At 39.3% G+C, this 18,699-nt stretch overlaps 1 protein-coding gene across 9 annotated transcripts in view; it reads left to right on the top strand.

The window, feature by feature from the left end:
- The window catches only part of SYT1 (synaptotagmin 1), a 358,089-nt gene extending 345,864 nt beyond the window's left edge, over positions 1-12,225 (top strand). For all 9 annotated transcript variants that reach the window (XM_074902822.1, XM_074902821.1, XM_074902820.1 and 6 more), the window contains 2 exons: positions 4,293-4,426; positions 9,108-12,225. In XM_074902822.1, coding sequence (XP_074758923.1) covers positions 4,293-4,426; positions 9,108-9,314 — 341 coding nt within the window. In that variant the 3' untranslated portion in view covers positions 9,315-12,225. The remainder of the gene's footprint in view (positions 1-4,292; positions 4,427-9,107) is intronic.
- Positions 12,226-18,699: the final 6,474 nt, after the last annotated feature.

The raw sequence follows: 18,699 nt of genomic DNA, 5'->3' as shown, positions 1-18,699 counted from the left end.
TTTTTTTCAGCTGTAACGTTTGCTTTTGTAAAACCTCTAATAATGAAGTGCATCTTGTCTACAACATGATGATGATGATGAACAAGTCATTATTTTAAGAGGGTTCTAATTGTGTATATATGTCTTATGGTCCAAATGATTCCAGAAGTCTTTACCTGATATTACATACTATTTTGATTACCTTTTAAATAATGTATTGGCATCTTACTGCAAAATTCAGGAAAACAAAATCTGCCAGCTGGTCCCCCAGGGCTCTAGAAGCTGTTCAGCTAGTCTCCTTTGAGACATTGTTGTAAAATCTACAATGTACAATTAGTTATTAATTTTACATCTTTTTAGCATTCATGGCTAGATCGTTAATGAGGGAATAAATAGCAGATTTTTTTTTTTAATCCCACACATTACTTAACATGAATTATTAAGCAAGGGACATACAGCCATTCTGTCCCCTTTGGCAGAGGGACATCCATAGTGCTCTGGATGCAACATCTGTTCTTACAGATAGACAGGTAGGGTCCATCCGCAGGTACCTGTGCATGTAATGTGGATCTAAATCCCTGTTTATTTGAAAGGAAAAACCTGAAAGAAAAAAGAGAGTGATGTCCACCTCTTCAAACCTGAAATTTCTTCAGTGTAACTGTTGGCATGAAAGCGAATAGTCTGTCTTGTATCAGTGGAGAGAAATAAATATTTTGGGGGCAATTTATTTACCAAAGACAGATATTTACTCTGGAATGAGATAACTATCCAGAGTACATAAAGAGAAATGCTTATTTATTTTCATTGGCGTCAGATGTAGACATTTCTACTTGGTCAAAACAATTCTGCCCTTTATGCTCAGGCTATGCACTTAACAGACAATTTATCATTGCTGGGCTGTAATATCAGTTCTGTCATCCTTACTAGTCTCACTTATTCAGCGAGACTATTTACATATTAAAGTATTACTCAGCATGAGTAATGCTGCCAGTACTGAGGTTATGTTGCAAGTAGAGAGAAGAGATGTTTCCATTAGTACTAAACCTTATCTCAGAAAAATCACTGGAGAGTGGCACTTCCCAAAGGTTCTGCTTTCTTTTGATTATCCTCCCTTCTTCCAATAATTGACTCCAAGCAATTCAGCTTCTGTTATTTGGTGAAAAAGAATCTGTCTTTTTCTGAGATTTATTCATGAAGTTGCAAGAAAGTCTGTGCTTAGGTATCAGGTTTTCTGTGTAGATTGCAAGCAAATAGATTACTGGAGAGTTGAGGGAGTTAGGGATAGTGTCATGGGATATGGTAAAGTGTAACTGAAGATAATGCTGTGATGGAGGGGCTCATATATGAAACACTAAAGGGTGAAGAGAGGGGAGAACTAGTTGAGACCAGGATACTTCAGGAAATACGAAGTGGATGTACAATCTAATGAGGATAAACTCACTTAAATTTTCTAATGGCCCATCCACTTACTTGAGCTGGACACCTGGCTCTGAGTTGAAAGTTTATGTGATGAGTAAACTTATTTAATATTTTCCCCTGAAAACAGAAAAGAAGAAACATGATTTTTATTAGGTGACATTCGATTTGTATTTGGATTAGCATGAAAATTTTACCCTCGTATGAAAAGAAATGAGAACGTTGTATCACGTTATGCCCCCTTCTGTGCCCCATTTCAGACCTCTGCCACTGACAGTTCTGCACTACAGTGGCAATGTGGTACCACTTGGATTTTCCTATTAAACAACTGGCATTTGTCTGAGCCTAAGTCAAATCCCCAGACAGAGAAACAGAAGCAGCTGATCAGGACATGAAAAAAACCCCACAGAAACATAGCTTCGGGGCCTTGTCCCATGACCATGAGTTATCTAGGGTCAGGTTTTGCTCTAATATTAGCATGAAGATAGAAAATCTAGAAAGTCAATAGAAGCAAATTGTTTAAAGTGAACATCCATGTAGACCCCATACATTCACATACATGTAGACACCAAGCATTCACATACATTTGGATTCTAGGTTAAAAATATTTTTCTCCAAAATATGAAACATTTATCAAGATAGGAATACATCTGCATCACTGTATGAGTAATTTGTGTACAGTTCCTTATGGGCATATGAACAGTCATCAAATCTGTGTATAGCGTCCATGTACAAGCACAGGTCAGTGAAGGGTCGGCTTATGTCGACTGCATTTATTTTAATAGAATTCTTCAACTTTAATCCTCTTAATAACAATGTATTACTGGACTGTTTAGCCTCCCAGCTCACTCTAGTTACTCAAATTATATTTTAACAGCATCTCATCTCATTTCCATGTCTTAACACTCTACCCCTGTTTCCTTGACTATTGAAATTTCTCACTACATATTAGCTATACCTAAACCGTCAGTTTCATGTTAAAACAGTTGTGCATTCAACATGGAGCCTCAGCAAAAGTAATGAGGTAGGTGAGTTTTTCTCAAGTATCAACGAATGTTGAAGGAGTCCAGATTTGCCTGTTTTCCACCTTCAAAACCCTATATGCAGTGATGTTGAACTCAGTAATCAAAAAGAAATAGACCTCTGTTGGCTTTTTTTGCTAGCGTTTCTGCTCTTCACATGATACTCCTTAATTCATACATTGTGCAGCCAAAAGGAACCCTTGCAATTCCCTGTCTAGCCTCAAGCATAAACCTACCCAGATTTAATTTCTATTTGAAGTCCTTTGAGGGAGAAGGAATCTTAACTCTCTGTAACAGAGAGTTCACCACAAACACTGAGAAGGTATTCCAGCTGTTTCAGTCTTACTACTAAAGTATATGCCTATTTCTAAGTTAGAATTTGACTAGTTTCTTACAGCCATTGGATCTTATTATACCTTTCTCTGCTGGCTTGAAGAGTCCGCTACCAAAATTATGCTCCCTTCAGGGCACTCTGGACCATGCTCAAGTCACTCCAGTAACTTAGCTGTCCCGAACTCCTAGATCTCCTGCAGTAAGGCGTATTTTGACTGTAGCAGAATGCAATTACTCGTCTTAGACATTCTGAACATTAATTTCATTGCAGAGTCGTAAAGCATAGTGATAATATTTAATTTCAGTGTTCATTTGTCATTCTTCTGTAGCCCTGTCCTTTTCTCAGGAGGGAAAGGAGAAGCCCTTTCCTTTGATAGTTTGCATTTAGGTTCCCTTAGTTTATGCCACAGATGGCTTGTGTCTGGCTGGTGCTTTGTATAGCTCCTACCAGCTCACTAGAGGGAAGGCTTGCCTTGACTTACATCACGGTTCAGCTGCCTAAAGACAAGAGAGGTACCTACCCAAATCTTGGTGTCAGTACCAGACAGATTGTTGAAAAGGATGAGCATGAGATGCTGAAAATGGTGGGTGCTTCATGATAGGCCTAAACAGAAAAATAACTAAGCTCAGTGAAGGTACTGCTAATTGCCACCACCATGGAAGAAGAACTGCTGGTTCATTCTCTAAATGGGAACATGGCTCTCGTAACAGATTAAGGACTGACAGCACTATTCTTTTAAGCAGGCAAAATTTCCACTGGAAGTATAATCACTGAGATACCACTTCATGGCAGTAACATCCATGAGAGTTTTGCTTGCATGAGAGGAGTACCTGATAAGGTTCCAAAGCAGTTCTGTTCCTTAGCCACCAGAAGTCATACAAAACAGTGGGAATTCAGTAAAGAGTAGCAAATACAATCATAATTTATACTGATGCCTTGGCCTGCACCTTACTCTGGCTGCATGTAGCACTAAGGTAGAGGACTGGTATTTAAGGGCAAAGTTCCTTCCTGCCATACAGTCTGGCCATGTGCTAGACCCACGGACACCGCGCTGTGTCAGCTGCAGCCCGCTGGGTAGGTCAGAGGACGGGAAGACCACAGTGAAGCTCCTGCCCATGGAGCGATGTGAAGAGTTGCTGAAGAATTGGAGAGCCCTGTCCCACCATGTGTGCATTCAGCAGCACTCGTGGATCTTGGGAAAACCACCCCACAGCCCTGTTGCCAAGAAATGTTGGCAGCCAATACATAATGTTAAAGTAAAAACGTTTCCAGGGTGGTTAATGAGCTACAGAACAAAGTTAGGTGGAAATTTAACACTCCCTCACAGTGTTAAGGAGATAATGCAATAAATGTTTTGTACCTTTTTCCATCAGGAACACTTTGCAATTGTACAGGGGTTTTTCTGTAGTGGAAATTAGGACTTTGTTTAAATACAAGCTGTTTGTTTCTCAAGGTTTTTCTTTTTTTGTCGAGCCTTAAATTTGTGGGATTAAAATCTGTAGATAACACACTGAGCTCTACTTCTTCTCTTGATTACTTAGATCCCTATGTGAAGATCCATCTGATGCAGAACGGTAAGAGGCTGAAGAAGAAAAAGACTACGATTAAAAAGAACACTCTGAATCCCTACTACAACGAGTCTTTCAGCTTTGAAGTACCATTTGAACAAATTCAGGTAATGTCAGTGTTTTGTCTTCCCTCTTCATTCCATTTCTCAGCCCTTATAAATATTTAACAGGAATCTTGTTAATTATCACGTGTGCATGCCTTCATTAGCACCTAGGTGCCAGCCCTGTGCTACATTAAATGAGTGTGACTGCTTCAAGAGAGACATGATAAAATGCACAGTACTTATGAAGCTTTGATTCATCAGTGAGAAATGAATAACTGACATTTTTCTGTTAAGTAAAATGGATTCTGAAAAAAAAAAATCCACAGGGAGATAAGGAAGAAATGTGCCAGCAAAAAAGTATAGGGATAAAAGAAAAAGCATATATAGCAATTTTCCTCAAATTTTTTGAAACAGTAAATTGGCATCGTCAGTTAAATTTGTAGTCCCTATGCATTTATTCATCCTGTTTGTTGAAAACACTGCAGCATCCCTCTTAAGTAAAGCACAGAATTTAATCACAACTTTTTTTCACCACACCATGAAAACTTTTTCTGTGATTACTACATTCCTTGGAAGAAGACATTCGAGAATCTCGGGGGTCGGTACTGCAGTACCTGTTTTCTTGGCACCTCAGGGGAGCTCCAGCAATTGTCCAGGTGCTCCTTCTGGAGAGATCAGTGCCTAACATTAGGGGCCTCAGAAGTCAGCACAGTGAACTTGAAGTAACCTACATTAGCAGAGGGAAATACCAGGACAAGGCATAGTGTCATTTTTTTCAGGGACTCAGTTACCTACCTTTGGACTGCTAGGAGGCAAGTCATCTCTCACTCGTGAGAGTAAGGTTTAACTTCTGATGTTAACTACACTTTTCTCACAAGAGATAAGCTCTTCTTAACCATCTCAGTAGGCATGTGGGAAATCTGCATCCAATTCACTCTCCTCCCTAAGTGAATTTAAACCTGTATCTTCAGTGTTGTAAGCAAATACTCATAGCCTGTGCCTGTGGCATGTGTTGGGAGTGCAACACTCATTTCTGCATAAATAGTAAGTATATGGTTGGCCACAGAACATAAGATAACCTGTTAGTTGAATGGTTCACTTGGAAAGGGAGAGACTTTGGTCTCTGATCTGATCTAGGTAATGTAAACCACATAAAGATCAGTTGGTACAGGCCTCCTCCATTTTTTTAAAGCCTTAACCATTAGTTTTAAACTATTTCATTATTTTGCTCAGTTGTTAGAGCATTCATTGGCAGGGAAGATGTATTTGTTTAAATATCCTCAGAAGAGAAAAGAACTGCATGCTGGCTTCCCACCCGCCCATGGAGCCCTGTGACGTTAAGCAAGACAATAGCTTTTCTGGGGTGGAACTGAGCATGGAAAGTGTACTTTCAGGAGCGTCCCAGTTTGAATGACCATAATTAAAACAGTCTAGGAATACTACATTTTGTGGCTTGTAAGAGAGAGCTAGGTATGAGTTAGGTGCCATGCTACTTGTAGTTTAAATGGGTTAAAAATGGCCTGGGCCAAATTGGGAGCCCACTCTTGATTAGATGAGAGCATGGTATGGGTTTTGAGACTCTGTATCTTGGATTTTGATAGCAACTGCACAGGAGCCAAGGCCTACATTTCAGCTAAAGCTGTGTGCTTGATTTTTATTGACTTGGTACCAACAAATATAATAAAACTAGACAAGGCGGGGCAGTAGGAATAGTGATTTGGAGGCATGACTAGCCCATTTAGAGTTTCTTCATGCCCCACAACATGAGCAGGTGTCTATGGGCTCTATGAATCAAAAAGTGGGAAATCCAGTGGGGCCTAATTCCCCCTGATTTTAATGAAAGCTGCTCCGTGTGCTTGCTCTTAACAAGCATCGGAGACCCAGAGGCAAAAAATGATGAATCAGATTGAGCCTCTCTGGCAATTTAGACAACAAATGTCTTGATTTCCAAATAGGGACAGGACTGAGGAACTGGAATGGGCACTGCCATCAGATCAGAGCTTTGGCATGGTTAGGTGCATTCTGTAGGTACTTGGCCATTTTGCCTTCTAATCCTAAATCAGTTTTGTAAGTGGATGTACACCCTTTAAAAAGTATTGTGGTTTAGCTGTTAAAGTTTTGCTTGGGGAGGGGGTTGTAAGTTTATTAGGATGACTTTATAGCTATTTACTTTTGGTATATAGCCTCAATTTAAAATCTGTAATTATGGACTTTGATCATATGCCAATGTATTTTGGAGTTAGTTATAAAAGACTATATTTAGAAGTTATTTCTTCATGGTTACTGAAGTGATTTCATCAATAGAAAAACAGAAACATTTTAAATGTTATTTAAGCTTAATATGATAATCACTGTGACTTTTGGGTAATTTATGTAAAAGTCATTAAGCAAACTTTCACAGTCAAAAAATAATGATTGTACAAGTTTCTTGACTGTTGGAGAGCAAAGACAAGAGAGCTCACAGAGGGAGCACTGTAGTAATTTAAAGTGGGATGAACGTTAACATTTTCAACAAATTAATAGTGACTATGGATTCTGGCTCTTAAGGGAAAGAAAGTGATGTCTTTCAGGGTAATGGGAGAACACCCGTGGGAAGTCAAATCCTGTTGCTACAGGCATATCATGCCTGTGTTTTACCAAATGCAAGACAGACTGCCTTTGAAGGTAGCAACATCTCCAGGCCCTTTCAGTCCAAAGAGTGCTTAATCACACCGACAAAACTGTTAATCCAAGTGTTTATTAGCAGAGCTGGTGCTTCCTACTAGCATTGCAGCTCTTCCTTTAATATATCCTACAAAAGCAAAGAGATGCTCACTTTTCTCTGTAGGTTTAAACCAGAGACCATGAGGTGAAAAATCATCTCAGAGTTAATGATCTGCGCTAGCTGTTCTTACATCTTTATAGAGCAAGGAAAAGGGTCTATTGTTTACAGTGCTGATTGTTGTCTTATGATTAACACACACGCAAAAAAAATCCAATAATAACTAGCTCCCAAGTTTCTAGGTACATCAGGCAAGGGTTTTTTTGTACCATAAAATAACAGTTGCATGCTTACTTTTTATATCTGTGATTGTATCGTGCATCTAAAACATAAATGTTCATTTGGGGAGGTACCATCAACATTAAAAGTGATTGTAAACAGCAGCACTGAAACATCATTTTGGCATCTAGAAATACTTGCTGCAGGATATTGCCTTTTATTGTGAGTGCTCTGGGGAGAGAGAGAGACAGAGAGAGAGAGAGACTCTTGAGTTTGATGTACACTTTTGTCATCAGCAACTATATAAATACTTTAGTGCCTGTTGGAATCCTCTCCTTCTCTGGCTCAGTGAATTGTACAATCTTGTAAAGGAATGGACTTTATAAAATAGACCTCATGAGCCTGGTCTTGCAGATATGCTTAAAAGATAATCCTATTACAAGCACTGAAATTAGTTATTCTAGTAAGAAATCCAGATTGTACATGTACTTAAAGCCCTAAATATAAAAACCTGATTCTTGAGAGTAAAATATTTTTCTGGAAGAAATGTGTTTCAGGGCATTTCTTCCTTCAATTCAGGAAACTCACACTGTAATAGGGAGGTGTGTGTGTTTATCATGGGATAGAAGGGAATTAGGAAAATAACTGCATGTTCATCTTTTAAGATAAAGCTCTCTAAGGAAAAGTGTTTACAGTTTACTAAAATCAGCCCAAGACTGTTAACATCTTAGGTGCTGCTGGGGAAGAACACCACTCCACTGAAGGACTAGCTGTTTGTGCTCTTTCAACAAATATTAATGACCTGAAGGAGAGGAATATATGCATGTGCACGCAAATGCATAGACAAATGCTTGGCTTGAACATCACCTCCCAGTGTGGCCCAGTCTAAGTGAATGGAGAATTGTCTCTGAGCTGTGACAGATGGGCTCATGCAGATTTTGTGGGAATAGTTCAACCCTCTTTGCCAGAGGTCACCATTTCTACAGCAGAAGTGGCACTCCAACACTGGCTCAGTCATAGGCAGTGCCGGTGTGTCAGAGCCCCGAGACAGTGAGGCTTATACTTCTTTCCAACTCTGCTAAGCATGCAGTCTGTTTTATAGACTCCTGTATAAATATATAGAATATACACACTATACATACCTACTTACACGTGATGTGTATGAGTACATATGTGTGTGTGTATGTATATAGTAACCATAAGGGCTATCTACTGAATTTATCTGAAAATAACTCATTAGCATGCTGGATGGATGGGTGAGAGTTGTTTAGAAGCAGAAAAGCAATTAACAGTATAGACTGTGATATTACAAACGTTAACTTGGGGTAGAGCCATTTCTGAATTTAAGCTGCTAACTTATTTACTTAAACAATAGTGATATGTTAAATTGCACTACTGTTGAATTAGCTTACCTTAAAATCTCCAACAGTCTAAGTCTTCAATAACAACAACCAAAAGAAATCCATATGTTGTTAATCTGTTAAAGGGGAAAAAAAAAAAGAACCTCAAATCCCATATGAAGCTCTTGATGCAAGAGGGCAAGTTTCAAGATAACAGGGAGGTTGTGAACTTAGTTTTATTTTAAAGGCTCACAAGAAGCAAAGACAAAAGTTTGAGTTTGCTTCTTGCTGGGGGAACCCACTCCAGCTGTCACACACTTACCCCCTTCATGGAGTCTCCATTGTCATTGTCTGTCCCAAGATTCATCCCTGCCCACCTTGCCCTTACTGTCATGCTCACTGGTCTTTCTCTATCTCATTGTAGAAAGTGCAAATTGTTGTGACTGTTTTGGACTATGACAAGATTGGCAAGAATGATGCCATCGGGAAAGTCTTTGTGGGCTACAACAGCACCGGAGCGGAGCTGCGGCATTGGTCAGACATGTTGGCCAACCCCCGGCGGCCCATTGCACAGTGGCACACCTTACAGCCCGAGGAGGAGGTAGATGCCATGCTGGCAGTCAAGAAGTAAATTAAATTAAATTAAATTAAATTATGAAGAAGAAAAAAGAAGAAGAAGCCTTTCTGCATTTGCCCACATAGTGCTCTTTAGCCAGTATCTGTAAATACCTCAGTAATATGGGTCCTTTCATTTCCAGCCATGTGTTCCTGACACAGATCAGCTGTACTTTTAAATTCCTGTTTTAATTTGCACAAATTTAAATGTAGAGAGCCCTCTGAAGGCGCTTCATTTCACCACTGCCCCCCCAATCTACTCTTCTTTTAAGCAATATGATGTGTAGATAGAGCATGACAGAAATTATTTATTGTATCACACAGTTGTATATATACACCAGTATGCTGAGAATTTATTTCTAGTTTGTGTATTTGTATGTTGTAAGCGTTTCCTAATCTGTGTATAACTAGATGTTTTTAATAAGATGTTCTATTTTAAATTATGTAAATTGACTGAGATATAGGAGAGCTGATAATATATTATAGGGTAACTATTGTATCGTCTGCATTCCAGAAAAAAAATTCCAACTTGTAAGGCACTAGTAGTGTTACACTGACATCTTAAAGGACAACTTAAATCTGAGCTTTCAACTGGACCATCCTAATAACATGCTATGCGTCCACAGTGAATCTTGGAGGGGCAAATCCAAATGGGTAGACGTCTTTCACAGGCAACTTAGCATGATCTGAGCAGCTCCATGGCTGACCTCAAGGAGATGTAGCCAGAAGCCAGGGTATCATTTTTTTTGTATATATTCCAAAGCAAACACATAACAGACTGAAATGGCTTTAGACTGAAAGCTGAGGAAGCAGTTCCATAGGGGACAACGATTTCATCTAACATACAAAGTAAGATCATTGCAGAGGTTGTGCAGAGAGGGGAGGAAGGGAGGTGGGGGGGAGACGCAGTAGCAGCAAAATGCTGCCATGAAAACAAGAGTAGCTCTCCATTATCACCTTTATATAAAATTAGCATACTGTGAATTCCATCCACAATTTCACATTATAATAAGTTTGCACATTAGACTTTGTAACAAAATATTTTATTATACTCAGATTAGAAGGAATGCAGAATATTTTTTAGACACAGCCGTGTGAGTTTATTATACAAAATAGTTTCATGGTAAACAGACAGTATTGTAATCCCATCAGAAGATGACAAAATTTAGCCATAGTTCTAAATGCACTTCAGAGTAAGCCAAAAGAGAACAGCTAGTGACCTTTTATATACTATTTATACTTAAGTTTTAATTTGTCCTTTAAAAAAAAAGTGAAAACAAAGAACAAGTTCTAGAAAACTGAAGCAACCTCTTCTGTATACTAGATGCTCGTTTCAGGAGGAGTTTTTAAATGTTTTCAATGTTATTATGTAGTAAATGGCACTATTATGAAGCTATTAGTCATTCCATAAGAGTCTTGAAAGACTGCTCTGTGTATCACTGTGACTGCCGTGTGTGCTTAGAAATGTAGTTTTCTCAGTGGATAGCAATCAATTTATTCCGTAGTGATATTGTAATAATACTGCCATTCCCTTTTACTGCACTGCCGAAGGAACGCATAGCACAAGCAGTTCTAGTTATTACGGACCAATTTAGAACTGGAGAGCTATGCAGGGGACAAGGATGCTATATGGAATGGGTTGACCACACAGCATTTTGTCAAGCCCTGTGCAATAGTCTACATTTGCAACCTCCCTTGCCCTCGCTCCCCGTCGCTTTATTGTACATAGTCATCTTACAGCTAGCCAGCATGTCATCTCAGCTTGTACCATCTCATCAAGTCATTTAGGGCATCACTTCTATCTCATGTACCGTCCTTTGAGGCCCCTTGCTTATTTTTCCAAGCTGTGAATATATTTATAATGCTTTGAAGAGTTCATTATTTTCAACAATGCAAACTACCCCAGAAATGTGGAAATGCTATACCTTTTGGAGGGAGGATGAGAATTAACCATTAACATTCTTATCAATTGTATCTAACAGAAGTTGTTGAAAACAAAGATGAATGTAATCAGAGAACTCTGTACAGAAAACTAAATTCCACAGCCTCCCTCAAGGCTCTGCTTCTGGGAGAGGTGTGACGGTCTGAGAGGTTGGTGCAGTTATGGCCAAGCACCAATGTGCTCAGTACACTGAGGGTAAAAGAAGCAGCAAAGAAGTGGGAGGGGAACGTAAGTCTGGATCTCTCCCCACCTCCAAAAGTGAGAATAGCAAGACCCATTTTCTTTCTTTTTTACACGAAACACGGAAAAAACACAAGCGAGACATTTTCTGATAGAAACAGGCGCATACATGCAAAGCATCAAGCTGGAATACTTTTTAAAATCTTAACCTTAAGGACCAAACCCCACCAAAGAGAAGCAGACAGTCAGCTTTCCAGCATAAGAGCTTCATGGTCTCCAACTTTCAGTTGTTCATTCAGGATAGCTGCAGGTTCAAACTGCCAGGTCTGACTCATTGTGTTAAGGTATTCTTAATGCTTTCTCTTCCTACACTGCCAGACTGAATGTCACCACAGAACTGGTTTGTAAGGTGTGATGATTCTCAGAGACTGAACCTGCCATGTGACCAAGATGACATTTTCATCCTCAAAGAAGCCACATGTACCTTTCTGACAAAGCTGTGTGAAGTATTAGAATCTGATGCTGTAGAAAGATCCTAGTTGCCTTTGTGTATATTTACTGCCTGCTTGAGTGTTTCTCTGTGTGGGTTTTCTCTGTATCTTGTAGAAATGTTTGGGGTGTTTTATCCTGCCATATCGCTCGTGGCCCGCGAGCTGACAACTTTAGCCGTATTTTACCTTCATTTTTGATGAGGTGGTTTATATTTTGTTTCACTTTGTGTAGTGACTTCCCACAGTAGTTTTCCAATTGTCGTTAACATACATATTACACAGATATTCAATAAAAATGTTTTATTTCCTGTTGATGTTCTAGCATTTCTCTCTTGATCTAAAACTTTGAAAAGACAGGTCACTCTAGGACTTCAGCACAATCATAAACTTCAAAGTATCACGAGTGTAATAGCACAGCACTTTTCGAGGAGCTGTGAAAAGCTGCTTTCAACAGTGTGCTTCCACTGTAAGATGGTCACAGCCAGCAGTGCTCCAGTAGATGAATTCTCCACCTCTATTGCAGATGATGAACTATACCTTGTTTTCCCAAGAGCCTGATTATCCACCTCCAGAAACATCATTCCCCATCAAAACATGGACTAGTTTCTATACCATGACAAAAACTCCAAGCAGTTACCTAGGCATCAATACTCTTCAAGTCAATTGTGTTAGAGCTATGGTTGAAGTTTTCATTCGGAGAGACATGGTATATTTTAACCTAAATTCAAGAGCTACTTATAAGCTGGCCATAAAATCAAGCCTCTTATAAACTAAAGATCATTAAATAAGAGCTTAAGCTGTATGGGAGGGAGGGAGGGAGGGAGGGAGGGAGGGAGGGAGGGAGGGAGGGAGGGAGGGAGGGAGGGAGGGAGGGAGGGAGGGAGAAGCTGTGGGAGGAAGTGAATCCACAAATGAAAAATTACTGAAAAACATTGTGCTCTTGAAATAAGTTCCTGAGCCTATGAAGAGAAACAGCTCAAAATCCCCCCCCAAAAAACAACAAAAAAAGCCCAAATCTATAGCCATGTTTGTTTTATGTAACCATTTTCCACAGCAATCCTCCCCACCCTTGCTTTTTCCCCAGTCTCAAGAGAAATATGCCCATTCCTTTCAGGAACCACACTGTGGTATTTAGTGATACACACTTGTGAACCACAACTGTTGTTACTCGAGGTCTTACTATGAGTTAATTTTAAATACTTTCAGGGTTGATTGACCCTTTTCCCTATTCCCACTGCTCAGGAAATGCTCACTTTCTCCCAGCTTTTTTTTTTTCCATCACTTAGTGTCAATGAGCACCAAATGGGTTGATACCACCCTCAGCGAGCAAGAGCAGGACAATATCTCCTGGTGGGCCTGGTGATTTGAAGAGCAATTACTCTTCCAGAACTGTGAACTGTAATCTCTGTCTGTGGCTTTACAGATGTGCTGTGAGGTGATGCCTTCTTGGTCTGCAGGAGCTGAGGTAACACTCCTGTGGTGCAGTGTAGTTCTCCATATATACAGGCAGGTACCACATTCTGGAGGTGTGAGCTGCTGCTGCTCCCTTCACCATCTAAGCTGTTGCACAATCAGACCAAGCACATACTTCCCTTAGAGGAGCAGTTCACCTAAGAGCAGAACCAAATCTATCAAAGTCAATAAATAAAATATAAATACTTTGATCCAGGTTCAAGATGCACCAGCCATTTTTGCAGATCTTGAGAATACCAAAATGACATCTTTTTCAATCAAAACCAGTTCTTCCAACAGGGCTAATCAATTAAAACCAGTCATTACAACTAATGTAAGGAAAAATGCTTCATAGCTGTTATACTAAGTGGAAAAAGCAGCAAAAATTACCAATTTTATTCAGCTCATTTAACCCCTAATTAACTGTCAGGAAAAACGTTCTTCCCAACTGACAGACTGTTACCAAAGTAAACTACTCTCGATCACTTTTCACATCATGAGTCAGTGAAAGTTAATTGCCTGTTAGTTATGCAAAGCAAGAATTAGAACATTATATTTTCTGATTACTCAAACAGTCAATTCCCTTATTTATTTATACATTAACATTTTCACTCCAGGCTGCCAGGTCAGTTTCTTATACACATACTGACATGCTTTTCAGAACATACATCTACCAAATTCATGTCCAGCCCCTATTTTCAGTGTCAGTTCAGATACTGTCGTTGATCTAGGCATTAAAGAAAGTATGGAAAAGAGTTTTTATATATATACCACAAGAACTTTTTCCCAGTCTTAGTTACCTTATATGCAGTAAATCTTCTTATATTCAATATAGAGAATACTTTTCATATTGCACCGAAAAAGTAGTTCCAAAAGTATGACAAACTAGTACAGAGACTTTGTGACTGACACCTGCAGCAGTGCTTTCAGACACAAGAGCCAGACAAAGATATTTATTTCAAGATTATGCTGTACTCAACATAAAAAAAAAAAAAAAGTCCTACAAACTAGGGAATGATCTAGACATCTTTAATGGAGATTATTGAAGAGACCAAATAGGTTGGGGAAGTGAAGACAGCTCTTCCAGGCTTTTGGGGTGAAGGTGGAGGGGGCAAGTCTTTTTGTTCTATGCATGCACTGCAATAACATACTGAGATTCTGAACAGCGATATAGACAAAAAAATCCAAAAGAGTGTAATCTTCTGACAGAACCAGTCTCATCAGTTTAACCGCTCACATTTAATTTAGTCAACCATTTCATCTTTGTACACTCTCTTATTACTTACAAGGAAAACTCCCAGTAGGCAATGCACTGATGCTATACACCAAATAGAGCCAACATCAGGTTTTCTCACAAACAAAAGACAAATGCACAAAAGTGGCAAAATATTCTCTGCTTCACTAATCAAGGTTATCCCACAATCCTGCACAAACCTCCCTAATTTTGCTTGCATTCTCCTGGAGCCCAGGGACAGTTCTCTCGTTGTATTTATGGTGTCCACATACATGTACCTTAGCCTAGATCTCATGACTCTTTCCTAAGCAGCAGCACCCACTGACAGCAAGAGGTTGTTCCAAAACCTTGATGTGGATCTGTCATTGAAGAGTTACAGACTGGGTTGAGGCTATATTTGTCTTCTCCCTTGGACCATTCATCACAAGGAGGAGGATCTCTGACTGTAAAGCCTGACTGAAAGCCTGACAGGTTGGAACCTAAAATGCAAGACTGAAGTCAATTATTTCACACTTAGTCAGAAACATTATCATCCACTCGTTCTGATGAAAGACAGACTCTGAGGCTCAGTAACTAGCATCTTGCTCAAGATGGTTTTTTTCTTCATGAAACTGGCAATATTATTAAACCTTTTTTTTTGAGGTAGTTTGGCATTCACAGAGTCAAAAGCGCTTTCATATATTTTCTTTCTTTTAAAAACAAAGTTATCTCTATTGTTTAACTAAGTTAATTTCTAAGACAACTTTTCAAAGTTAATAAGTGGCTAAACTGTTTAATTGACTTTAATTCCTTGCTTCATCAAACTTCTTAGAGTTTCACTCACTCCTCCCCAACCATACACCATGATCTGACACTGACTGATACACAAATACCCTGATGGAAGGCTGTCAAGGAAATTAAGTAATGAGAGTGACTGATAGAGTCCTTTTCATGGATTACAGAATCATCAAGGTTGGAAAAGACCTTGAAGATCATCCAGTCCAACCATTTACCTCACACCGACAGTTGCCAACTACACCATATCCCTCAGTGCTGTGTCAACCTGACTCTTAAACACATCCAGGGATAGGGACTCCATCACTGCCCTGGGCAGCCCATTCCAACACCTAAACAATCCATTCTGGAAATAAATACTTCCTAGTATCTAGTCTAAACCTTCCCAAAATTAATGAAGATTAAATGAAGATTAAATGGTCAAATTTCAACATAGTGTAACATTAAGGGTGGAGTGCTAAGAGGTTCATTGTTGCAGGTCAATATTTATTAATGATCTAGAATATAGGTGAATGAGCTGACAAAATTTACCTGTGATGTAAAATTGTTTCAGCTGGAACAGATCTAAATTATGAGACCATCTCTAATTTTGTATATTGAGAATCAAGCACCGAGACAGGCACTTCAACTCAAATGTTACTGATCACCCAACTATTCTGGAGAGATTTGTGAACTTTAGTACAAAAATGTCTGTGAAGATGATCTCAAATGAGAAGAGAAGGTAGGAGAGCTGATGAAGCCGTTAAGGAAAATGAAGGCAGAACCTCTTTCTTGTACAGGAATTGCTGACAGAAAAAATAGATTTGTTTTAAATAGTCTTTAAGAACATAAAGAAAGCTTATGATGAAGTGGAAGTATGCAAAGGATGTTCAAATTACTATCCTCGTATACTTATTTAGACTTCGTATATGTTATTTGGAATATGTTTAGTTGTAGACATACTTCACGCATCCACAGAATATAGCTATGTCCCCAGCACAGCACTGTGTACAGATGCCAGGATGCTTCTTGTCTTCGGGAGGGGCATTTCTCCATTACAGTGACTGCCACTGATACGTTGCACCCTCTATGCAAATATCTCAACGTGCTTTTCAAAGATCAAACTAAGCCTTGAAAAATACTTATTGGAAAGCTGGAAAATATACCCCATTAAAAGGTGTCAGATGATCTGATATAGAGTAAAAAGCTCTGCATGGCCTGAATCAGGTAAGTCTCTGTAGCTCAAACATTAGGGTATAAAAAGGAATCGAGCAAGTCCTTGGCAGGAAGAAGTTGTGAAAATTAAATCTAAAAAGAGCCAATCTCAAGAAAAACATAAGACATTTGTGGGTATTATATAAATGAGCAGAAAAATAAATGTGGGGCAAATGAATAAATATGTATCATAGTTACAGACTTCTACCATACTAGAGAAAAAAAGTATCTAGCTACAGATTTGTACCAGATCAAAGATGATTCCTACCTAAGCCACATACTTCCTGTGTTTGAGCCTTCCAGGTCTCCAGAATAAAAACCTGAGAAGATTCAGGTTATCATTATTGCTTTTCTCCATGCTTCCGAAGCGAGCCTTTTTTTTTCCCCACAGAGAGAATTACGTCTTCCACTCCAGTCCAGTCACAAGGAGAACTGGTTAATGCTCTCACTCCTTGGATTTAACACAAACAAATAGCTGCCTGAAAGGTTTGAGCACCATGACCATAATTAAATCTGCAGTAATTAGTAATTCAACAACAGCAAGCACGAAAAGCAAACAAGCTTCTCCAGCTACCATTTTTTTTAAAGTACACATAACACAGAGGAATAAATTGGGAAAAAATGCAGGAAGAAATCACCTGCAGATCAGGGAACCAAATCCTTCTCGCCATACTGTCCAGCTCACATGGTCTTACTTGTCTTTGTCTTTCCCCATGTCACTGCCATGTCAATAGAGCCACAACATCTCTTCTAACTAAAGTTTTGATCCCGTGTTTGCTACTGTTTATGTTGTATTTACTGTGTTGCCTAATTCAGCTGAGCACAAGCTGTTCTGGTGTTGATTCTTCTTATGCTTCCCTTGATTCACTTCTGCTTAGCCAACTTTCCTTTTCTTTCTGAGGTTTATTCAACCAATCTGTGACAACTGGTGCCTAACAATCATTTAGGAACATGAGTTTGGGGAAAAATAGCAAGTTGCAAAAGCCTCTGCAACCAGGTAATAGTTGTTTCAGGGTATAAAGATGCTACAGTGTTTAATCACTTCCTACAGTATAATACCTTTCTGCCCATGTGCCATGTAAAGTATACTTTTTTCATTATCTTATTCTATACCTTATTAGCAATGATGAGTCATACCAGCACTTCAAAGAAGTGTAGTAGCACTTTTGATGGAGAAGAAATGTGATAGACTGGGTGACACTGAGGGCTTTTTTTTTTTTCCCTGCACCAGAAAATCTAAATCAGTTTCCACCACAGCTTTCATCATCTGAAGTGCCTTCATCAAATCTGCCGTAACCCTTTCACTAAGAGAGCGTGAACACTCTCTCTGCCTGGCACCATAATGCAAAAGCCCATTTCATTACAACCAAGGTAGTTGAATAATCAATATGAACTGCACATTAGCATCAGCCAGTCTCCTCCCAAACTTGTTTGAAGTTGACAGCACAAATACTTCTCTGATCACACGCTAAGAGGAGTGTCTCTACTCTTGAGCCAACTTAGGCCGGTTTGATTCACATCCTGTCTTTAAGGCATCTCATGGGGAGCAAACGTTTGGTCACACCACTATCCCATACCCACTCCCAGTTATCTTAAAAAGCAAAATTTACATGATACAGAGTATACAGCAAACATTAAACAGCATGTCAATACAGATGAAATAAAAGTAAACACTGGAATCTAGGTTTTAAAACACACTGAAAGAATAAGCAATAAAGCATTAACAATCAGGGAACTCCATTTTCCTGCTAGCCAGGCTAACAGTTTTATAGTGTCTTCACTTTCATATGCATGTGTGTGCATTCATTATCTCCTGGGTGACAGCTCCGTAAATCCTCTCACACTCTTGATATGTTCAAGGATAGATGAGGAGCTCCTTCACTACAGAATATTTCATGTCCCCGCAGAACTACACAGCATGTTCCTTGACTAGCAGCTGTTAAACACAAGCATGCCCTGGCACGCTATTTCTCAGCACCTCAAAAAAAAGTATGTCTCCTCCACATGCACCATGCCTTGCTGAGTCTATTACATGGCACATACCACACTTTCCTACTTCCTTTACACTGACATTGTTGCCATTTTCACTTTTCCTAGGGTTTGTAGCACAGAGACTTCTGGCCCACAATTTGGG

The sequence above is a fragment of the Athene noctua genome, chromosome 3 (genome assembly GCF_965140245.1).
Source record: "Athene noctua chromosome 3, bAthNoc1.hap1.1, whole genome shotgun sequence".
NCBI lineage: Eukaryota > Metazoa > Chordata > Aves > Strigiformes > Strigidae > Athene > Athene noctua.
This window is presented reverse-complemented; position numbering and strand designations above follow the sequence as displayed.